Source organism: Centruroides sculpturatus, unplaced genomic scaffold, assembly GCF_000671375.1.
Source record: "Centruroides sculpturatus isolate CEXI.00-Female unplaced genomic scaffold, Cexi_2.0 scaffold83, whole genome shotgun sequence".
Lineage (NCBI taxonomy): Eukaryota > Metazoa > Arthropoda > Arachnida > Scorpiones > Buthidae > Centruroides > Centruroides sculpturatus.
This window is the reverse complement of record NW_019384393.1, coordinates 794,512-820,535: the sequence shown is the minus strand read 5'-3', so window position 1 is coordinate 820,535 and position 26,024 is coordinate 794,512. Positions and strand designations below refer to the sequence as shown.

The 26,024-nt window shown below is 34.8% G+C and overlaps 1 protein-coding gene across 10 annotated transcripts in view; it reads right to left on the bottom strand.

The window, feature by feature from the left end:
* Positions 1-283: 283 nt before the first annotated feature.
* The window catches only part of LOC111618297 (thiamine-triphosphatase-like), a 49,610-nt gene continuing 23,869 nt past the window's right edge, over positions 284-26,024 (bottom strand). For 5 of the 10 annotated variants that reach the window (XM_023359794.1, XM_023359790.1, XM_023359792.1 and 2 more), the window contains 2 exons: positions 12,598-13,255; positions 284-6,554 (listed from right to left, as the gene is read on the bottom strand). In XM_023359794.1, the coding sequence (XP_023215562.1) occupies positions 6,451-6,554; positions 12,598-13,240 (747 nt within the window). In that variant the 5' untranslated portion in view covers positions 13,241-13,255 and the 3' untranslated portion in view covers positions 284-6,450. The other 5 variants (XM_023359793.1, XM_023359798.1, XM_023359796.1 and 2 more) reach the window with 5 other exon arrangements.

Here is a 26,024-nt window from a genome sequence, read left to right as displayed (position 1 = left end):
TCATATCGGACTCGTACCGGTTAAATAATAAAAGGACGTATAAAATAAGCATAAGTCATTTAAAATTCATTCATTTATTTATAAATTGTTAATAAAATACTACAGATATCGTATTATGAAGAACAAAGTACGACATTCGACAGTACGCGGCCGATTGACGGGACATTGATAACTGTTATTTACAAAAATAAATAGACAAGAATTTGTCACAAATCATCCCCAAGAAAGTAATTCTATTAAAAACCAGATGGCGCCACTAGTCCACTATGGATCCATCCCAACCTTTTTTTTTGTATTCTATTTTTTTTTTAGTCGATAAACGTGCTCGTGCTATAGTGAAGGAGAGGAGAGCGAGTTTTAAAAAATCGATATTAAAGCAGCTGAGGGAACAGGTAAGAGCCAGCAGAGCTTGGAGGTTTTTTTTCCCTTTATCTCTGACGGTACGCGCAGGAAGGAGGGGGAGGAAAACCTCTCTCTAAGCCTGAACTATAATTTAGAGTGAAAAAATTACGGAAAAACCGTCGAAAGATGAAAAAGGAGATTTAGCATACGTTTTGAAAAATCCCCGCTTTACAAGAACAGTAAGAGTAGACGTAGATATATATAAATGGCATTTCCACACAAGAATGGGGAGAAGGTAGATAGATCATTGAGCTTACACGGTACAGAAAATTCCATTCGTTGTTCTACTAGAGTGGACGGGAATCGTATTTTTTTTTTTTTAAATAGTGTATAATAGTAAGCACTTCTTGCACACTAACGTAATGAGATAAAGTCGTTGCTATAGAAACTAGTTCCGTGAAGTTTTATTCTTCAGAATGGACGGCGATGTGGTCAAGAGACCGAAGCATCTCAATCGACACACTAATATTGGAAGAAGTAATTATGGTTGTAACTTGCACCAGCTGTTATTGAATGACAAAACTGTTCCGTTTGGAAGCGAAAAATAACCTATTCTTTCGCTTGTATATTACAATAGAAGAATTTTTATATGATTATTAGAAATGATTCCGATATCGAACGCTGAAAAATCGTTTACTATTAAGAAAAAAATATGAAAATCGTGCATCATCATCTTCGATAAATCCACCATCTCCCAAGCTGCTGACTTAACTATAATTTTCATGCAAGAAAAGATACAAAAATTGAAATCGGGAATGGGCTCATAAATATTATGAAGGTTTATTGATTGTTCTTTATTATAATGATTATCAGACTAAATTATATGTTTTTCCCCCCTTTGCATTTTACAATTTACATCAAAACTCTCGTCGTTATTAGTTTTCAATGCAAACTCGAGAGAGAGAGATTCGTCCTTTAAAAAACACCTGAAAATAAAATTCATTCAATAAATTAATCTAGAAAAGTAATTGTTCTCGGAGTTTCGTTCTCCGTGATTAAAACTAAGAAGTGGCAAAATAAAAGTCATTTTAAACGAGACATTTCGAATAAAAAGTGTAGAATTGAAGATTGTGAATCCATGTGGATCCAGGTAAAGAACCATCAATCTCGACAGGTTCCATTCATCAGCCAAAAGTTAAGTCGATCGAAAGAAGACAAAAGTTCAGAGAACTGATGCTTTGGTAACTGCCATCAATGAAAGTACTACTCTCTCGAATTACAAATGCAACTTTTTCACTAAAAAGAAGATATTTTGGAAACACTATTAAGTTATTCCGAAACTGCAAATTTATAGTCGAAAAGTAATTCCCAAATATATTAAAATTTTCAATAATGGGTTTGCATTAGTCGATCATTTTAGCAAGACACGAATGTCTAAAGGCGAAAACACATTTACAGGGGCCCTGTAATTTCACGTGACTACCGGTCCAAATGTCCTGGAAGTGATGTCACGTTTCGCGTCGGGCTAAAGATGTAGGAAATGACGCCTTGATACCATGGCAACCCGCTAAACCGGACATCAGTCACGTGACGACAACAAAGAACACGTGTCCTGTCTTTCCTGCCAATACTGTAAATGTTTAAATAGGATCGGTAACCAACATCAACAAATCATTAGACGAATAAAAAAAACTAAGTCGAATTCTAATATTTAAGTTTGTAACCAATCTCGGTTACACGCTCTCTTGTCTTTTTTAGCTACAAATATACTTTATTCAAGATGCAATATTAAAGGGATATATTCGGAAAATTGGTAAAATATGTAAATTTTATGTCAATGGTGCAAGAAAGATTATGTTAACAGATGTTCGGGTTAAACGTATTACTCTTTTTATTCTTCCATCTTTTTGTTTCGTCATACGAACCACGTTTAGCGACGGAAATACATATCTGTTAAAATGCAAAATCGTTTATGTAGAAACATTGTATTTAAATTTTAAATAACAAAAAAAAAACAATTAGGCAGATTTAAATCGATTCCATCGTAGTAAATTACTCTTTATTAATGCATTTTGTATTAAATTCTAGTAATTAACTACGGGCAAAAATATGCATTTCGTCATTTGGAAAATTATCTTTTCAGCGATCTCTTTGATCTAACCATCTCAATCAGATTGGCAGAAGTGCTGTTAGGTGATCACGTGTCACTAGCAGAGAACAAGTCCTTCTGTTGTCAACCACTTGAAGCAAGTGTGGATGGTCCGTGACTCAAATGTTAAGAGATAGAAAAACCTTTTCCATTGATGGCGAGAAGAAAGAAAAATAAAAAACAATCGTTTCGAATGACTAATTAAGGTCAATTTATTAATCCAATTATGTAATTTAATTTCGATTTATGTGATATTTAAAGTTGCATTCAAGATATAAAAAAATATTTTAAAATAATTTTTTCTAAGAAGCCTCCATTAGACTGTAAATGAACCATATTGTTACCGTACAACGTAACGACGCTATTTGTCTATCTTGAAAAGCCGACCAATTTACAATACAACTAATTTAATGAAACGATCCTGGAACACATCCTCCTCGCATCTTTTTTCTCCCTAATACTACAGCTAAAACATATAAAATTCTAGACAAAAATATATCTATAAAATAGCAACAAACTGAAAGTTTCGATAAATTATTCTTTATCGAAAAAATTAATGAAAAAAATATAAGATTTAAATAATTCAGACTGTTTGAATTTATCATTTAGTTCAATAATATGGATTTCCTCAATAACCTAGAAAATAATCGGTCAATACATAGACATGTGGCCTATGCGTGTATCAGATATAAACTGATAATGCTACTTTTATAGCTATTTAAATATGAGACTTTTTATATTTCGATGAAATTAATATTAATTGCGAAATATTACGATCGTAATATATCGATTTAAAGCGAACGATCAATCGAAAAATATGATAAAAGCAACGATAAAAGCATCTCTATCCATCTTTACTGGAACTCGCTCCATTTATTATTAGTTTCAATTCATAAAAACAAAATGTAAATTCTGCTTAAAGTTCGGAAAATAGAATTTCTCGTGGTTGAAAGTGAAGCGAATCATCTGCTAATGAAATTTTAATAGTTTGAGATAAGAATTTAAATTTTTTAACCAGACTCTTTGAATATTTAAAAAGCAAACAAAAGCTATCAACCAGGTAATTCTAATTAAATTTAACTTCTCGGCAATACGTTCGAGAAAAAGTAATGAATGCTCTCTAAAACTCTCAAATCGGTTCAAACTACGTTAACTATTAAAAATTATCTCGGGAGAGCGACGAAGATTTATCAAAATCAAATTTTTTCGTCGCTTCGGAGAAAATTAGAAAAAAAATCATAAATCGTTAAAAAACACTAAGCCGGAATTACTCTTTGAATAGAGATTTATTAATTATGTAAAGAAATTAAAAACTTTGGCAGGGTGAAAGAGACTCGAAAAAAATCTGTGCTTAAGAGTTAAGGATAGTCGTCGCTGCCTATTTAATTGCCAAGTTAAGGTATGATAGATCGGCCTTTTGAAAGACAATAGATGCCTTCTATCATAAACCTCATCTCTCATCAACTTTCATCTGGTACCAAAAGTCTAGCAGATATATCCTCATCCATCAAATGCCATACACTGCTAACTCTTATGGTTTCCTTTCAATAATAAAAAGAAAAAAAAAAACTGTTGCATATAGACTATCAACATATCCACCAGTTAAAACAAGCGCGGTACCTGCAATTTGCGACCGAAACCCCCAACAAATTTAGCGAATTAAATTGAAATATCAAAAGCTTCTTCTTAATGAGGATGTGGATCAATGTTCTTTCTTACAAGCGAAAGAATTACCGAAGCGTATATTATAACTGTCTGTGGACTGCCGGCTATAGACTGCTGTCAACTCCGTCGCGACCAATTTATCTATTGACCATTATCGCGAATGGAGAAAATGGACATCCGGATATGACGTCACCGGAAGCGCGATAAAAACAAGCTCATAAACGAAGGAAGATAATTAAAGAATTTTTTATGACTCGGACAATTAACGACTTCTGCGGCAATTTGCAGTGAATCAATCGTGCGGAAATTATGAAAAAGGCTCTTTTCAGCATATTGCCATACTATCCGGACACAGATGTACTGTACACTACACCTTTCCAGTCTCGTTCATCACACGCTTATAGACTATTAAAATCTGCTACATTATATAGACTGTGCCGCATCTAATTATGTTTTTTTTTCCCTTCATTTTAATTTGAAAAACATCTTAAAAATTCAAAAATTTTAACTAAAAAATTAATATTAAAATATTTTAAGTCGAAAACTTCATCATAAAAATTTAGTAATAATTTAAATCTATAAAGCATCTTTGGATCTAAAAAAGTGAAAAATAAAAAAAAAAGCCACTCCAGCAATATTAGAAAAAAAATATCCGATAATTACTTCGATAAAAAGCGGGAGGAGAATTAACGTGGAATTAAGTATTGGTTTTATAAATTTTTTAATCATCCTCGAGTACGATTTTGCTCTCCCAGGAGACCTAAAAGCCTCATTCGGGCATTAAATAAATTAATTTTCTTCTAACCGACCAACTGTAAGAGTACTTGAGAGTTGGTGATTTATAACTGTTTGGCTTTGGAGACAGTTGGTCGTAGTGTTTAATGGCTTTTGATGCATACTGCTGTCTTTGTGTGTTTCGATTGAAAGAAAGAGGAGACAGAAGAAAAAAACAACAAAAGAGAAGGCTGCTATAGGAGGCGGTGAAAGGATGGCCACTTAGGGTTTATCTGTCCATTGTTTTTGATGGGGGAGTTGGTTGTCCGGCTAATGGCTTGTCTACACGTTTATAGTCGACCGCTTACAGCTAATCAATCAATCAATAAAGCTAGGTCTTTCGACCGGTTTTCTAATTTCCCGTCAGTTGCCAGTGTGTGACAAGATTTTGCTTTTATAAAGTGCATAATTTTCTCCAGTTCTTTAAAATAATAATCGACATTAACCGCTTCGTATCGAACCGAACGGATTTTTCCCGCTTACAATTAGTCAATTTGAATCGGAATCAGTTAGGAAAGCAATGCCTCTTTGTTTTAGTTTAAAAAAAAAGCCTCTCATACTCGAGCATAGTAAAACAAGACGGATTGGGCACAGAGGGCTTTTATATTCTCTAACACCGCGAAAAATGCCCACTATCCATTCGTCTATAACAGAAGTAATGCTTGGTTTGGGGAATGGGGACCAGAAGCAACTTGGCTCAGGACTATTGATGAAGAGACATGACTCAAATAACGTCAAATACTGTGGTTATTTAAAGTCGCTTGGGATTTTTAAAATCTACACCGTAGGATTTGCATGAAACAAATATATGTTAAGGAATTGATGGATAAGATCCCATGCTGCAAAATAAACCAACCTTTTCCGAGTATCAAAATACATCAAGCTACAATTCCTTATTTTTCTTTTTGTAAAATAGCGTTACAGACTATAGCACGAAACTTGATACGATGCTTAATGGGCTCAGTATTTTCTACGTCGTCTCCATGATCGATAAAATCGGAAAGATTTTTTCTTTAATACTTTCTAAAGAATTAATTTTTTTATACGTTGAAATATTAAATACAAATATTGGGAGTTTCGATTTAAATATCGTAGCGTATTTTTTTTTTCGATAAAATAAACGTTTGAGAAAAATGTCAACATTATCGGTAACGTAACGTCCAACCTTTTCACCTAACTGTTGACAACCACAACTTGTTATTGAAGTAGCAAAATAACAAGAAAAGGAGGCATCGATTGGCACACTGAGAACGAACCAATGGGATGCAACTAAACTAAGGAACTGTGACGCCATCCAATGATACAATCCTTTCTACCCATGTCATCCAATAAGCTTCTTGTAACATCTTACAACTTTAACCAACCTATGCAAATGAACAACAAATAACAAAGGCCGTTATTCTTTCATTGGTTAAAGTTCCCGATTGACAATGTTTACAATTCAATAAACGTTTACAAGAATTAAAAAACACGTTCTCTAAAACAAAAGTTATACTGAAAAAAAAATACCCGTAAAATAATTAGCAGGGATTTAACACTCCATTCTTCACAAGCAGATCGTATAAGGAGGATTTTCTCGTCCTCAAATAATTTTCGACTTTTCCTTCGGCTATCGCTGAACCACCTGCAAAATAAATAGAAAAAATTGATTGGGGAGAAAAAAAGAAACAAAATAATCCGAAAGAATCAGTATAATCAGTTTTAAATAATAATAATAATAATAATAGAGTTAAAATAAAATTTTCAAATTAATAAAAACGAAAAAAAATTATAATTTTAATATCATTTTTAGTAATAAGCATATTACAACATTAAAAATATGAGATTGTATTAAAATAGAAAAAAGTTTTAAGAATTTTACCGCAAGTTTTTCTAATAATAATAATAATTACATTTACATTAATTTAGTTTTTATGCGACGTCAAAAGTGGTGTGCGGACAAAAGCGAAATTTTTATTATCGATCTAACAAAGAAAATTAATACTCCGCACGACAGGCAAACGGGTAATTCCGCCGAACATTCAAACCGTACAAATATGTGGAATATAAGGACGATGACGTCATACGGCCGTCACGGTAGACGACAAAATGGATCAAAGAAAGCTCCCCATTGGCTCGGGGCTATGATATCTTTTGTGACAATGGAACGACATGATTAATTCCCCGAGCTTGACAATCGCCTTGGGGCGATGGAGTCTGTCACTCATGAGTGTCTAATTGTTCTCTAAAAACCTTTAATTACAAATGAGAGGCTGTACTTGTTCGACTCCTGCGATGGCCAAAACGAATTAGAAAAAGTGATAACTCTTAATAGAAACCAATTCTTGTTTTTCTTTGAGGAATTTTTAAAAATGGTGGCACGAGTTACCGTTAATTCGATTCTGTACAAATCTCGCAAGTTAAATTTATAATTAAATTTCGCTTGGAGATAATCGACGATAACTGATATAGTCATTAGAATGTCTATTGGTCTTATGAATTTTTATATTATCGAAAAACAATTATTGTCCGACTATCGATGAATTAGCATTGGTTGACGCATCTATTTAAACTCGACCGTTGTAATTAGAAATTACTTTACTTTTTAAATTAATTTTTACGAAGTAAAGGCGTTTTTCTATCTATTGAGTAGTTTGATAGGTTAGGAAAGAAAGGTGAGATTCGCCTATCGTAATGCTGTTTACAGAGAAAATTAAAGTAGATTCTAGCAATTTTAAATCCGAGAAACTCTAGCGTCGATCGATTTTTATCTACTGTTATACAGGTAATACGGACTAAAATACATTTTGAGGAAACAAAATCTAAAACGGTAGAAGTTGGAGTGAGACGGTCAGTCGTTAATGACGGTTTTCTCCAGACCAGATTATGGCACGGACGTCAGATAAAAGCCAATTCCCTGGAGGTAAACCTTATCATATCACCTGCACCGCTTAACTCCGTACTGCTTCTTAATATGGTGGGCGATGAACCGAAAAGAATATAATAGATCGAGCGAGTCAGCTTTCTTACAACTATATTGAATTATTTTAATATAAAAAATGATCAACTTTTCTTTTTACTTTGTTATTATTATTACGACTAAGGCTAAGTGTGAAAAATTATGCGCACCTTTTCAAACACACCTGTCGAACGCCATCAATGATATATCGTAAATGGCAAATGACGTAAAACCTAGAAGAAAAAAATTGCAACCCATTATGAATATCACCATTACAACCGTTTCATATATTACAAGCTTACACCTACTGGAAACATAGAAGCACATAGATTACGGGTTTACGGCCTTAGACGTCGATCCCTCGATCCCAAATTAAGAATATCTTCGATTATATGACCTCTTAAATTCCCTTCTTACACGTTAAATAATGGTCTATTAAATAAACTAAACCAAAACTAATAAATTTATCTCTAAATTTTCTTCTTCATCGAATTTTTAATGCAGTTATCAAATTTTAAATCATTAAAAACAAGGTCAAAGAATAAATACTTATTACAATCAATAGGCCAACCTGATAATTCAATAATTTGAATGTTTAATTAGGCAAGTAAATACAGAATGCAAAAACAAAAATCAAATTAAAAACACCTTGATGTATGTACATTAACCTACTAAAATATGCATAATAACGATTGATTAAATTTATATTAAACAAGCACGAAAGCGATTAACAGTTTCAATCTAGAAAATAAAGGAATAAATGAGTTTATATCGAAATAACGTTGATTATAAAACAGGTAACTCTCTAAAGCATTTTTATGCACATGTTTTCGGTAAATTTCTCATATACTGATTTAAATGCAAATATAAAGCTTTATTCTTAATGTTTTAAATATTTAAAATCGATTTTTCCCCCCGACTTTTGTTGTGTTCTAATTTATTTTTTAAACCTTGGTCGTAATGACACGCATTTCTCTTTTCTCAACGTGTTTCCTCTCGGCGGAAATCTATTTAACACATTATAAAATTTTATTTTGTATTATTTACAAACATTATATTCAAAGCTGCATTGTGGCATTGTATTATATTGTATCGTGTATTTATTACAGAATACTGAAACATACACCTCTACTACTATTGATTCATTCAACGAAAACACTCGCCTGTTTAAGATTAATCATTGAACGAGATAGTATAGAAGAAAAACTGTCAAAAATCGCAATATTAATATATTACCAACGGTAAATAAAAATTATATACATATGTATACAATAAATTACATTGATATATGTTACGTTAAAAATATTAAAAATTTTAATATTAAAAACAATTCGTAAGTAGACAACTCTCGGTTTTAAATGTAACTGACAAATAGAAGAATTTTTATACGGGCCTCTTTTTATATTAAAAGTCTGCATATTGGAAATACGAATAATTCTTTCGAGTTTATAATTATTGATACAGCGAAAACTTGTAATATCGATGCATTAGAAATATTTCTTAGGTGAAAATTTCTTCTTATTGATGTTACTTGATACCATTAAGTTTGGGGGGCCGAGCTTTCGAAGAAAATACCGCACGAAATAAGTGATAAATGGCGGCGCATCTACTAAGGTAAAAAAAAAGCTTATTCTGTATCAAAACAATATTAAATTTCGAGGATTCTTCGGATCCATATCATGAATCTTCGTTTCGATTTTTGACAATTCGCACCAGCGCCAAAAATTCTAAATAAATGTAACTATACGATCAATGGAATAGCAGAAACGAAAATAGATAAGCTTAAAAAAAATAAGTATTTTTACCGTACATAGATGGCGCCAGGTGGAACGAGAAAGGTAAAGTGCGGCGAAATTAATTAAAAGAAACTTGGGTTTATACGTTTCGGCTACAAACTTAAACTTTTAAAGCGCGTGGTACGGACCAAAGTAATTATTAAAGGGAGTAATAAACAGATTTAACATTCCGTTTCGAATTTCATATGCCGTGATAGAAAGGAAGGAAAATTTTGGAATTAAAGTAAGAGGAAAAAGAATTTGTATTGTACCAGTGGGAAGAAATGGACTCGAACGGGAACAACAATGCGGGGGCAGGAAACGATCGTTTCTAAATACCTTAGCAGCGGAAGAGAAGGCAGCCTGATAAATCACATCTGTCAAAAGAATGCGCGGATCACACCCCGTACCCATATAATAATCAGGGAGAATGCGTCGCTTCTCCAACCTGTATGACCCTCCTTGTCAGGAATGCAGACCATTTCGCCCGCATTCAGTCGGCCGTAGGCAAAACGCTAACAAGCATCGCACACGGAGACACCGTTCGGAGGAGAATGAGGTGATATAGGCAGGAATTCCAAAAAATCCATCTTCATAATGCGGGACTATTGATCACCAGATGTCATGCCATCTCATCAGACTAAAGATAGTCCTCTCGTTAGCCACATTGTAATCAATTTCCCGAGAGTGGACCATTTCTGATTTTTATCGATAAAATCCGACTCTTTAATTAAAACCGGATCTGCTTCCGTTCCGACGCCACGCGAATACGACCGATGTCGAAGGGGGTGCGATCGCTACAAGTAGTCGAATTCTACCTGTCTCGACAGCTGACTGTGAATAATTTACTCACAAAAGCGACAACGTCTCCATAGCGACGACCGATTGTGTAAACAGAAGCCGTCCGATGATTGAATAAACACGGAACGGTTCCGTTCGTACGACTTAATTACAAACGCTTACAAATCCGTCTTTCTTCAACAGTTCCTACAGCTTCTAATGACTGTGACATCACCGCACCTCGCTCTCCCCACCCCTTCACTTAATTGCTTCTTCGACGACTGATATTTTTATCTACGTTCGAGACTTAGATAACATTACTTTTTTTGTTTGACCGAGAACAATGAATTGTGTCGGGCGCTATAGAAACAAAGAACTAAAAGGAGATGGGGAAAAAATGTTTAAACGAAAAGACAAGCCTACAGAGGCAATTTAAAGGCGTTTCCTTTCCAGTAGAGCCTTTTATCTCGCTGCGACAGCAGATAGAAGAAAACAAACAGTGTGCTTTCTAGAGAGAGAGAGACGAAAAAAAAGCATACAATAAAAGCGTTGCCAAGGTATTGGCAAATAGGAAACGTGTTAATTCGCAAGCGAGATACGAACTTGCATCTTCAACACGGGAAAACTTCTTGGTCGTGTGCAAGCAATTGAATAGAGGCAAGTAGTGGTCGATTGGGTTTAACCACAGTAGTGGTCAGCTAGAGGTCATTTGGGAACCATCTTCAACCTCCGTAATCACCCTTTTATCCGCTCCCCTGCCATAGATGCGAACTGCCCGTTCAGACACAATCAATTGATGCCAGTATTTAATTACCGAACTGATCCGATTAAACGAAAAAAATTCTCACGCTTCGCTTAACAATAATTTTAGTTTAAGCCAGGTAGGATCATGCAAGGTTTATTATTAAAAAAATATTAACTTTACTGTTTTTTCACTAAAATGTCGATTTTAATCGTGCGAAAATTCTCTAAGAGATGTAGGCTTACGCAATTAACTTTGAAGACGTGGTTTAAAATTTTAAATGCTGTTTTAACCTAAGTTAAATGGTAGACATTCGAGTCTTTACAGTTTTCGAATAAATAATTTACAGGAAACGCACAAACGACAAGAATGTCACATCTAATTTAATACGTATTGAAAGAAGGTTTTTGATGATTTCCTGACAAGTTTAACTTATTGAAAAATGTTAAAAACGTTTCTCGTTTATATTTTGATCGGAAAGAAATCAACAAAAATTTGCAACCAGGGAAGAAAACATTAACTAACACAATATATTGTATCTTATCTAATACCTAATGGTGCCAGTTACGCCTTGTGGCACGTTAATACGCAACTTCACATTGACAAAACGATGATCTACTAGAATGAGACAAGCAGGTGCATTTCTTCTCACAGCCAACTCAATCTATGCTTGTATCAAGAGAAAGAAAAAAAACCGCTTTGCAGGAAGTCATTTAGTCTCCCGAGCAGGATTTTTTTTCTCTGGCTTAGGAACCCACTTATTGCGACTAACAACCTAAATTTAAGGAAAAAAGTGCCCGAGCTACTATCCCGAGGTATGGAGAATTCGTTAACAGTCAATGACGTATCAATTTTCATTGCGCGCGCACGTAAATCTGTCATTTAGATGCAGATTGCTAGTTGAGTGGCTTTTGATGAAGTTGTGTGGAAGAGTATTTAGTAGACACAAAAATTGGCTATTTAGCGACAAAAATAAGATACCCGAGGCTATTCCTTTTACCTCCGGTGATTTCGGAAGGGAGTGACATTTTTTGGTAAAATTTAAATCGACAGTGTCACCACCATCTTTTCCTTTTTTGGATAGTCTACCTCATATATTTTAATTTCTGCTATATTATTATTGTTATTAATGCTTTTCTTTGGGAGTATTTGTGAGGGGCCGAGCCTAAACCGAACGAAATCGAGTCAAAAATGCAGAGTCGGAAAAGTGGATTTTTTGTCTTTGTCTTCCTAAAAAGAGATTTTTTTAGACTGCACCACCGTGAGGGTTGACAGGTCGTCCATCACATCATCACCGCACGGGTCCTCTGGATCCAAAGTAATGGCTAATGATCCGTGAGTTGCGGAAGAAGATACCTTGGACCGTTACTATCGATCAATAAAATGCAGACGGTCGCCGTCTCATCGTTCACCTGACGGAGGACGTACTTACCTAATTTGAAAGCCAGTTCGTTGACGAATTGTAACGCTTCTGAAAAATTCTTCTCTTCTCTTACGATCACTTCCACTTCTCCCGTTTGGAACCCGAAATCGGTTAGGTCCAAACACACGCGTGCATCTTTAATTTTGTAAGTCTTTCTCCGAGTCCGAATGACGGCGATAGGTTGACACTCCGATCGAACGAAATCTTGAACCTTCTCGAAACAGCGATCACCGAATTGGTTTAAAATGCTGATTATTTCGTTTTCCTTTTCCGTTTCGTAATATTTTGTTGTTGATCTGTCGCCGACTTTTTCGCACATTGGATATTTCATCTGCCATTTTCCGGATCTACTTCTCAACCATCGATCTTTTAATGTCAGTTTATAGTTCGAAGTATCATAATAGTGATCGGTAAATTCCTCCTCCTCTTCAAGATGGCCTCCTAGATCCTTTATCTTTTCTTCGCAATTGTTTGGTATTATAAACTTTCTTTCTATTTCTAATGTCCTGCTTCCATCTAATTTCTGTAATTCTTGCGTTTCAAAAGTCGTTAGATCTTCTTCTTGTTCCGGATTTATATCGGGTTCATCTTTCACAATGTCGACGATAACGAAATCATCATCGTCTACAATAAATTCGCTTTTTTCTTCCATCCACAATTTTCCTAGCTGAAAATAATTTTAAAATATTATATTATAATTTAGTTCACAGCCGGATCTATTTTAAATTCAAATATTAATGTTTAATCTACATTAAACAAAACTAAAAAAAAACTTTTGTTAAAACGGAATAATTAAAATTTTTGCATAATTAAACTATAAATAGTTACAAATTGTTAAGATTTTAGTTTAGAAAATAAGAGTTTAATGCTTATATAAACGTTTAACATAATCTTTAACTTTTACTTGGCAAAGTTTAAGATAATTTTTTTATTATTTCCAGAGACAAAATGTAGGTGACGGTAATGTTTTATGCATAAAAAATAACAATAATGGACTCCTATTTGTGGGAAGACAATTATTTCTTTGCTGACATTCGGTGCTTAAATAAGACTAGCGAATGGCATGTATCAAGCGACTAGGAAAAGGGAAAAAAGTAGAGAGAACGCTCAAATCTTGGGTATCATTTGTGGCCACGAACAATGATCTATCTGCTACCTCCTTGTTACGAAATCTCCTGCTCCAAGAGTAAATCTCATATGACGTAGGATTAGGGAAAAGGGACGCCTCCGATGCAAATAGCCACGTCATTAATTTTGTCCGTCAATCAGACCCATCCATAAAGAGGTTAGTGACAATGGAGGCTGGATGAAAAACTGCAAATGCTCTTCTTTGATAATATCGATTAGATTATTCTTGCGATTGTAACGATATAGTTACCGATTTGAATGTTCTTTCACGATTCTTACTATGATGTAACGATTTAAAATGTTCTATAAATTCCTCATTGTTTAACTGCTTACAAAACCACTATTTCGTCATAGGACACAATTAAATTTTCAATTATAACAAGTCTGGGCAACTGTGGCTTTATTTATGAGAAAATACGTCAATAAATTATCTAATAAAATTAATGTTTTATGACTCATCTAGAAAAAAAATCTGCATATTATAAATACTAAGGATTATAAAGACACCGCTGAGAAGATACTTGTTTAGATTTAACCAGTAAAAGGGCTGAATTCCACTTTGATAATAGATGCTTCGGGCAACAAAACGGCAAATGTAGTTTAAACGATTAAAAGATGTGTAATCAGAAGTGCTAGGACATCTGCAACAAAGGAATGACGTCAGGATGAGTGAAAAGTTGAGATTGCCGGAACCAGAAATTGAGAGTGGAGAAGCCGAGCCTGCGGGCATCACTGTTCCATATTAATGAGCACTTTAACCCATTGAGACCAGTCAATAACGTGCAACATAAGGCAGGAGAGGGGAAGGAGAGACGGCTGTTTGACAACAAATAAGGCATCTGCGACGTGTTCAATTGAGGGTACTAATGGCAGCATTATCTCTTTCCATGATGACATAATCTTTCGCCGTTTCGCATCAATCCCGCTACCAATTAAACACTACTACTGTACTCTAAACGCCTAAATATGCGTTTCTTCTCCAACAAGAATCATTTTTGGCAATAGCTGCCGGAATTTAATGCTGGCATTTACAATTTTGCGGTCAGAAACTAATAAATTACGTTAAAGCAGTGATGTAAGACAAAAGTTAAGAAACAATACTAATTTAACTTATTTTTCTCAGAAAGATTAAACAGAACAGTGGGACTTTTCCTCAGAAACAAACAGTCGTGCGGGAAAGCTAGATGGCTGGAAAAGACGACGATCACTGTGTAAACAGAAAGACACACGAAATGTCTCGACAACCTAACGACATAGACTAACACGACAGATAGATGATGAAGCGACAGAAAATATCGAGCTCTAACGACTATATATTTATAAATGTGTGTATGTGGGACAAGAAATTAAAATAACTTATAGAAAAATTAGCATTACATCAAAGACTCGATAACTATGTAAATACTGTATATTTCGCTTTTAAGCAAAAATAAAAAAGAATCAGCATTTATGCCTTTTAAAAAATTATCTTTTTTAAATGATGTTTACATCATTTTAAAAGATAATTACACATCAAAGAAACAGCCGGAGAGTAATGTGGAGATAAATTGGAGGAATCTTTCATAATTAAAGGAGTGTCAAATATTGATGAAGAACAGAAGAAGTTAATAGTAGTAGTGTATAAGGTCGACTTAGTCTTCAACAGAGCGGAATCTAAAAAGTTGCTATAGAATGACATTAGGCAGAAGAAGAGAGTTCCCCTATCCATTAAATATTTCATGGGGAGTTCTTATAGTCACCTGTAGTCGATTCCCGACAATGAAATTAAAGCTAATGCATCCCGTTTAACATTCTTATGCGGCAGAAAGATCTGTTTACTCCTCTCGTTTTTTACCCTCTTTTTTTTGTTGGTAACGATACCTTGGAGGTGAGGAAGATAAAATGAAACTAATCCGTTAAAACATCACCGAACAAAAGTATTCAAACCTCTCAGGATGATTACGGACAAGAAAACAAAAATAATTGAAGGAAGTAAAATAAAAGAAATAAGTATATTTCGACGAATAATTGAAATAAGAATTATTAAAGCTTTTCAATTAGAAGTGATACAACGAGTCGATCGACAGGAAAAACTCTGCACATTTGCAGGATACTGGTGAATAATGTTTTTAATTTATGGTCATAAAGCAATTCCTAACCGACATCGGAATGCACGAGAAAAGATCAAACAGTTATTTATTTATAATTCGGCAGGCCCTTTTGCTGTGTCCTTGTTAAAACCACAATAATGGACGGATGCGCTCTTGTCAATGAATTGTGTTCTCACGAAAGGAATCTATTGTCTTTTCTGCGATTCGATGCTTTCAATATTTCCCGTTGGTGTTTCTCTACGGTGCGTAACGATTGATCTACCGAGTTTTTTGTTTTCCCTTCCTTCCTCTTTTAAAAATCAACTTGAACTAAAGCGAAACATAATTGTAAATGGAACTTTTACAGTGTCATATTACAAGCAATTTTAATGACATGGAAATTTACTTTGGAATAATTAGCCGGCACATTTTTTTCCCTCCAGCCTTTTCTAATTTTTATTTACCTAATTACAAATTAGTCAGTCGTTTAAAAAGGAAACTAATTTGCAATCTTGTCACACAATTTCGTGCAGTCTCGTCGACCGTAACGCTTACGCAAAAGTGAATGGTCCAAGTCACGTGACCGAGTTTCTCTTTTCGTACGGATCGACGGGATCATTTTAGTTTGAACACGTAAAGCACCACAGGTGTAGCGGTAATATTAATTGTTCCCATTTTCCCAGAAAGCTTAAGCAGTCACAATTAAGCGGTCACGAGATGCTTTTCTCGTCTGTTGAGGGTGACCTATGCTTTTCTGACCTGGAAGTCTATACGTAGACTTTTCTAGGAACGCCAGTCTTACTGCCAACTGTTATGAATTATAGCCGTAATTACAGGAGCACGGAACGTCATGCAACATTCCCATTAGAGTGTTAATTAAGCATGAATGAGGCAAAAGACTGCCCGTAACGTCGATAGCACGCAACTTTTCTCTCTTCCCTCCCCGAATCCTAGTGTTGACAGTCAAAGTACACCTCGAAATGTCAAGGGGTCTTTTTTGTGCGGTTTTTAAATAAATTCCAGTATCTGGCTGCGAGTCTATAATCATAGAAAGCCAATATCATTTATGAGGAATGTACTCGGAATTAGAATGATGGTTTTCGTGGAAATCAATAAAAAAAAAGAGAGAGAGGAAAATTACGGCATTACTATATCGATACAATTTAAATTTCTATCTTACAGTATAATCATGCATTTTATGAGCAATTAGCAGATAATACGAAAAAAATAAAATCGAAAACTGCAGAATTTATATCGCATTTAGCCCACGTTTCAATTTGCAAATAGCAAATAAACGGCAAATCAATCAGAAATAAATCAATATAAAAATATTAATTATCGAAAGTTTATAAACCCGAATAAAGCTTGGGAATTACTTACAATAGACTTATATGAATTTCATACAGGTAAAAAATTACTGTGAATTTTTAAATGACACAATGAAATTATTAGTGGACGTTGTGTCTCACGATTTCATTTAAAAATACATTAATATAAATGCGCACGGAAAACACGAAAATAGGTTATAGAAAAATCAGAAAAATGCGAGTAATAAAATGTTATAATTTTAAATTAATAGTAACATTTGACATAAATTATAAACTTAGAATGCAAAATTCATAAATTTTACGGCGGTAGCGAAAGTATTTTTTGTTATCCGTCTACAATAATATATTGGCACTACCGATTAAATCTATATCATCAGTCGACTTTTGAACATCACATAAATAAAATTCTATTTTCCTTGTAAAACGTACGAACAAAACATGAAATTAAATTGGATTATAACTGTACTGTAGGAAATATATAAGCATAACGTGATACCATTACTCCATTATAAAGAATTTAGAAGAGAAAGAAGAAAAAAATCACGAAATCCTGTCTTGGCAACACGCAAATTCCAATTTCAAGAAACTAAAACATTTCGATATTCATATACAGTATTAGAAAACGTAAAGGGAATGTGGCTTTAAAGTAATTTCGACTATATTATTGAGATATTAATAATTTAAGAGCACCATTGGAAATTTTGTATAAACATTCGTGAGTAGTCGTCACCTGTTACAACATTTTAAAATTTCTTCTTCTTCTCGATACTTATAGTATTACTTCTATAATCTATCTTGCACGTCACGATATCATTCGCTGCGCATCGTGGAGTGGGAGAAATATTCAGTCGAAATCTCCCACCATTCATGCGGCCGAATGACCTCGTATTGGAAAGATTACCAGCTTGACCAAAAGTGTACCTACACATACACACTACATAATTGGCTTCCTGTTGTTTCCAAAGAAAACTACCATGGAGTTAAACCCTATACACTCGCATTTCTATAACATCCTTCCTCGTTCGGTCTCTCTATATAAACGTTTTTAGATAAGTGGTATTCATCACGCACCGGTCGAACTAATGTGAATATCACACGCAGCTGTTTATTTTCTTGAATCTCCATTGTTTGTGTAGGAGAAAAAAAAGCAATGTAATGTTTGTAATGCCATTCCAGAAATATTACAAATTTAAAAAGATACATTATAATTAACGTAATTAGTATAACTGTAACAAAATTCGGTTTAAAAACGACAGATATTTATCGTCAGTAACCCTCGGAGGAATCGGATAATACCCTTTTGATTTCTTCCTTACAGTTCACCTAGAGGTAATATATCATCGTGCTCGTGTCGTATATCCTAGTTCGGCCACATCTGGAAAGAAGTCCCAAACTAGAATGCGATAAAATTCCCTATTGTATCTGAACCAGGATTCTCGAGATCTACAGCTGAAGGCGGCACCAACCAGATGCTGTCGTCTCAGAATTTAATGGGAGGCGCAACTATAAATAACACCCTTGGCACAGAAAATTAACTAATTAATAACATTACTTTTTGGGGAAATTTTTTTTATCGTTTACAAACCTTACGCGTAATTCAACCTTCGACTTTAAGCAATTACAAATGCCAAGACGTGGTTGATATAAATTACAGGATACGGTCCCGCCGCCAAGCGAATTTTATCCTATGCCAATATTTATAAATAAATGTAATATGCATTATATGATAAATTATTTATTTAATTTGATTAATTTCGGTAATATCTCTGGGGTTCTTTTGGAAGAAGGGGGGTATAATTTAATTCGTGAAATCGAAGAAAGAAATGCAATGGAATTTTAAAAGACAGAATTCGAAGATCATCCTACGATAAGTTCATGCATTATGACAATCTAAACTTATAGCTGGAAGGGAAGAAAAGAAGGCGTGTAATGTTTATGCACGCGTTATATTTCAAATAAGGAAGTGAAGAATCCGTCCCAAGGCAGTCACAAGAAAGGGGGAAGAAAATGGGAGAGGCGTTATTTTAAAACGCGGGAATTGAGGTAGAGTTCGTCCCGGCCATTTGACAGCAGTTGAGCAATGGTGATGGATGATACCTGGTGGACACAGCGGCCCCTAACGTCTTTATACGCGAGAGGTTTTTTTCGTTCCTACCTCGTTCACACCCGCTCCTTAATAACCGACTGCCCACAATTTGGAGTAGCTAGTTCATCCTGTGTGTTTTCCCCTCTGACTGATCTGTTGCGGTGAGGTGGCTGCTTCTGTCCAGGTGGTGAACCGATCGAACCTACCTGATGGATTATTTGAAACGACTACCATTACCTCGCTCATTGATAAATAAAACTAAGACGTAACTCGCCTCGTCTTTTGCCAAATATCCGATCATCATCTAATTCTCTTTAATATCTTAATACTTTTAAATTAATTTCGTTTATCATCCGTTTTTACTGTTTCGGCGACAATTTCTCTATATAGAAGTTAATATATATCGCCAATTAATTATTTCGTTACTATTCTATCTAATTTAATTTTTAAAATAAAACTTTCATTAAAAAAATTATACATAAACTTTTTAACCGGGTAATAAAAGTAGATCTGCTAATAAAAATTCTGTTATTAATAGGCTTATTCACTACATATTTTATATAAATAAATTAAGTTTTCACACAATAAAAACAAAGATCTTTTTAATTTTATTCATTTTTAATTTTTACAAGTATTGTACATCTATATATTAATCAAATTACATGCACCTCCAAATTTTCTATCCGAATAATTTAATATTTTTTAAATACAAAATTTCATTTTTATATACACAAATCTAATAAAGGAATTGGATCATATGTATTCGCTTAAGTTCTATTGGTAAATAATCGATTGTGTAATAACAAATCATTCATTGAGGTAAAACGTTTCAAAGTGACAAAAAAAGAAAGGAAAAAAATCTAGACGCATCACCAAAGTGACGATGGAATATAGTCTCTAAGCTGAAGTTTAATCCTCGTCGATATCAAATCTCTTCGTCCTCTGAGGATGAGGTAATCGCTGCAATATCTCGATCTCTTCCTCCAATCAGATAGACCTTAGCTTTTGAGAAGCAAGTGACCGGATATAGAGACGGCGTTTGTTGTCTATTGACCGTCACCGGAGACTAAGATGACCTCTTTTTTGGAAGAACGTGCCATAAACAATATACCAACGACCGAGCAAGCAATTAGCTAGATATTCGAAGAGACAATTTCGGCTCCAAAATGTCGTGACGCGTCTTTCTTTCGCCATCAGATATCCTTCTTATTTCTATACATTTTATTTAATCGATGTCTTTATATCGCCATAAAGCCTTTAAGAAGTTTTTCGAAAAAGCGAATTATTAACAGCATCTGTCGAATGAAAAAATTTATCTCGCCAACGACTTTTTCAATATATTCAATGTGATTATTAATAGAAGTGTAGTCACCTCGAGTAATTCTTAAGCTGCCGATCTCGTCTAATGTTATTAAAGAATGAATAAAGAATAGAGCTTGAATTAATATTTTTATTTGTACGTCCGCGAAAAGAATTCTAAAGACTGAAAGATAGGTAAAGGTTAGATTAGAAGGAAATTGGGAAAAACAATGAGCCTATAAGACGATAGGATCTGGTGTAAAAAACCAACTCAACTTCCTCTGAAAAGAGTCGCGATAAATCTGCAAGAATAGAGAAAAATGAAACGGGAGATAGGACGGAACAAAAACCGAAGGTGGAAAAAAACACGTGCAAAAAAGCGCAATGCAGTTTACGTCACAGACATTGTACACTTGTTGACAGGCTCAACAATGAAACCGGAACTAAATGTCAGTTATGTGTGTATGTCATCAGTCCGTCGTTCTATTAACGTGTGCTGCCGAAACAATATAGCCACAGGCTGTAAGCTCGATGGAATGCTAATGAGTTATAAGCACACGTAACGACATACACACGTGGTTGACGGGGTGGAGTGTAAGTTCGCATAACCGGTTCTGCGACGTTCAAACTAGCGTTTAATTGAAAAGCAAGAGTTACGATTCTAAGAATGCTGTCGACAGTGATATATGGCGGTCCTATCTTTAGTTTCTATAAAAGATCTTTATACAACAACGGAAGGGCATTCAACTGTAAAAACCGAATTATCTTTTATTTCGACTTATTTTAACTAATTCGGGCATAAAATTCGTAAACTATAAGCGAAAAAAAAGGAAAGAAGTGGCAAACGCGGCGTAAAACCACGAAAAGTAATTCAAAATGTGATTTTAAAAAAGTCAGCAGAACATTTTAGTATTAAACGCAATCAACCAACCGTGTCAAGGATATTTACAGTTGGTTTTAATTATCAGCCGTCAGCAACAAGCGTGACATGTTATCAAATGCTTACAGCTGCAATGCTAAACGAGAGCATTTTTTGAACATTGTTTCATTAACAGCACACGCAAAACAACCGACATCTGATGGTGAGCGATTGCGATCATTGAATATTCATACTATCGGCTTCGAAGATATTACAGAATTGTAGAAATGCGATGAATCTATAAGTCGACAAACCAGTTTGAAATATTTTGATAAGATTCGCAAGGGCGGTCCACGCTATCCTCCAGACTATGTCTATCGAAACACGCTTTTACTTTCTATCAATGATAGATCTGAAGGTTTACAAACAATGGAAACATATTTCAGTTGAGAACAAAATTATTTGTTTAAAAAATTTCTATCTACGAACAGGTTCTCTCAAAATCACAAAATTCAGTATTGGAAAATTCTTGTAAGTCAGTGGATCCAGACCAATAAGTGTTTCATTTTAAAACAAGATTATCATTTTGAATTTCGAGAAATGTCTAACAGCATTGACATATTAAAATATTCGTCCAGTATTAAGTGCTAAGTTAATTTTAATTTAAACAAAAGTACAATTTTACATAGCCGGAATACAGATTAATGTCTTTTCCTCATACATAGTTAAACTGCGATACTCTCCGCTTATTTATATCTTAACAAAAAACTTTTTAAAAACCATTTGCAAGATAAATATCTCAATCAATCAAAATTTCTAATTATAAATGTATCTCGGAGATCCCCACTTTGTTAATGCATCATAAAAATCCCCATCAATATTATATTTTGCTAGGTTCAAAGCTACGAACCCGCGCGCTTAAAACAACCACCGTACAAATTATATACGATAGTAGCTCGACCTTATCCATCTTTTGAGAATGAGCAATGTCTACACCTTTCTTACACCGTCCAAATTGCTTACTTAGAACCGGCAGATACTGAAGGCAAGCAAGGTAAGCGTCAACTGATAGCTTTTAATTAACCAGTGCCGACGGAATTGGGGAAAATAGGGGATGTCAAGAGCAACATCATCTCTCCCTCTCTACGGGAGGGAAAAAATGGGAGAAAAAACATCGACCCGACCAGAGACTGCGCTCATTCTTCCATCGCGGGGGTAGATAGATTGCTACAGGCATCATCTTTCCTACAATTATTTGTTCTTCTACCCTCGCTAATTTAGTGAGAATCTTCCAAAAACTGTCATAGTGTGAAAATGAAGATAATAAAACAAAATGAGCAAACAGCGCCAAAAGCCGGTTTAATTTACCAATAGGAAAAAAAAATCTGTTGTTATTACCGTTAATGTGGAAAGACGTCACAAGTAAACGAAACTAAATTCGATTGCGTGAGAGACGCCGTTCATATCTTCTATTACGATCTCTCCGACATCCCGCAGTTAGAAAAACGAAGTGGGCCCACACCAAGCGTTGACCTACAACCTCTCGTCCTCGGTCCCCTCTCGACCACAATGGTCGTGATCGTTTGTTGCCCTCTGAGTGGAATTCCGAATTTCCCTTACGTCACAAAGCATCTTCTAATGGCCAGGGAGGGGAGAAACACCAACATTTCCTGTTTACCGTAACGGCAGCAGGAAGTGAAGTGGGAAGTGACGTCAATAATTACTCGTCACTTACAAATAGACGGGGGCATCCAGGGAGAATGTGATGAGGGTTGGGAAAGAAATTTTTCTGAGGCAGGTGTTAGAGAACTATTCATTATTCACAAATGCAATCGAATCTGTCATCTGCGGAAATTTTGATCCGGTCGTGTTAGTATAATAATAGCGAAGACATCTCATGTTTCATTTGCAATTTGTACTTTTTTCATTAAACATAATTTTTTCTTCTTCATTTTCTTAAAGATCTCATTTCAAAAAATCTAGAAGTAATCTAATGAGTTAATTATAATTTTTATTACTTCAAAAAATCACTTTTTAACTCATCATTGTTAAACTAATATAGTTATTATCTACAGCTTTAAATAATTTTGACAGTTTTTATAGCATTTACATCCGTTATCTTTCTATGAGGAACTACTTTTAAAAGACCTCAACGATGTTCGATTTGCAAAAGAGGGAAAAAATATATTAATTTCTTGTTTGTAGAAGCGGATAATAGCGTTTCGAAGAGAGAAAGAGAAAAAGTTTGGTGGTAAATCAAGTTAAGTACAGGCCACGGGGAAAAAACTCGCAAAGGCACAACTTGCCACGAATGAAGAAAGCAACAATGGTTTGTCTGACCGGATATTAAGATGATCAAGGTAATTAAGGTTTCAACAGCCGTTGGGTCTTCGTAATTAATTTCTCGTCTAATTACTCACCTGTTGTTAATTACATAACTTGAGTGGTGAAGCCTTTTTTACCCTCTTCTCTGCGTCACAACGTGACAGATATGAAAAGTTTTTCTCTGCGTGTTTTTAATCTTTAAACATTACGGAGTTGTTTGTTTTCTATGTAATCTTTACTAGGCCATATTCTCTGGTGAATTTGTGTACGTCAAACAAGTTGGCGTGACTTAAACGCAATTAATTGCTGCCCACTCTTTAAAACTAAAAAATAAAATTTGCATTAAATTTAAAATAATTCGATATGCGAGTCATAATTATTGTATTTTTTTACTTCTAAAGCAAATACACGAAAAAATTATTCTAATTAAAATAACAAGTATATTTTTTTTAATCCTCTACAATTTTAACCGTAAAAATCTTTTGAAATATTTTTTATATTGCCTATTATGACATGAATATGAAAGTTATAATTAAGGGATATTTGAGGATAGTTAAATCTATTAAATAGCTACAGTTTTAATCCACTTTCGGTTTTTAAACGTTAAAAAAATCTCTCTCTTATAGTAATCTTCGAAAAACGAAAAATGCATTACGGTGTATTAAAACATTTCTCTCTATGCGAAAGTTTTGGAAATAATTTCTTATTCCAAACGTTTTAATTTAATTTAATCCACGTTAAGCATTTAAAATATAACATTTTAAATGCTTAACGTTAGCGTAAGCATATATGAAGCAGGCTAATAATCGCCGTGTTATTTATTAATCGGGAATAAAGAAATATTTTTATAGCAATGGAATAGCATATCCAGATATTATTTAATAAATAAAACTGCTGATCGGATCAGAAAAACTGCAGACGAATCGATAAAACTAGTCGATAGCAGAAAAACTAGCAAATATGGCCGTTTAATCATTCCGGGATGGGTTCGGAGGGTAAACTTGTTGAACTCATCTTCCGGATGGTCGGAATCGAAATCGGATGCAAGACGCGAGCCACTAAATAATTCCCAGATGAGGGAACAAAACGACAAAACGAAGCAAGGAATGGGGAGGAGTAGGAGACTGGCGCCGATCTCCCGCTGTGCAGGTGTCGGTAACCTCCTGCTTGACACACTGTTTAATCACCAGATCTAATGATAACGGGTGCTGGTCACGTGGTCAGAGCAAGACCCCGCGGCCGGACTAATATATATATCTATATCTGATGGAAATATCTGGGAGGAATTTCTGCTTTACAGTCGGTGGAAAATTACCTCTTATCAGAACCATCTTGTCTGTGGTGCGTGCAGGTGTCTCTCGCGGTTGGACCTGCCGGCGACATTGAAATGTCCGTCTTTCGTACGCTCCAATTAGTAACTTTGCTCGAGAATTTATAACTCGCAACAAATATTGCGTCTTCTAAGGCCGCTACGTTTTCAACGAAGACGAGATCCGACAGTCTCCTAACCCAAATGAATAAGTAAAAAGTTATAAAAGAAGCGAGTCCGCGCGTATTTTTTCTACAGAATATCTTCTTTGATGGATGTTGACTGTGAACTGACATTACGAGTCGATTCCCGTAAGTCGCCGACGTAGTATAGTAGGTTGTGACGTGGTAACGGAGAAGAGCGGCTAAAATCGGCACGTGAATGCCGATTACGTCACACGAGATAGCGTCACCGATCGATAACTAAGCAAGAGTTAGTTCCGTTTTCGTCAGTCGAGACACGCGGGATTCTCTCAACCTTGACGGTCTTCGTAAATCGTACAGGCAACTGGTTTCGAGCGTTCCTCTGCACACGCAAAGAGAACGCTACCTCCACCAATGCAGTCGGCATTAGCGGATTAAAGGTCGTCCTAATCTTTGTAGACGAGCATTTAAACAAGCGTTTTTGTTTGACATAAATCACTAGATGCTTAGGCCGCGGGCTAGGCATTTGTCGTCGAAGTAATGAACGGTTCGAAACAGAACAAGTTAATTGAACATTGTTCGTATCGAAGATCGTATCAGAAAAATTTCTTTAAAAAATATATTGACATTTTCCCCCTGTAATTCTAATTGTTTATTTAATTATGGACATTTTTACGATTATTAACAAATGTTACGACCGAATACAAAGAGAATATAAAGTCTATTATTAAAATAAACTAACTAGATTTTCTTTCTCTTTGTTTAACTCTTAACATTCGACTCAATCGTAACTCGATGTAAATAATTACTATTTTTATTTATGCCGTATAGAAATGATAAGATACTTTAGGCAAGTAATTAGAAATAAGATTCATGGCGTAAAAGCATCT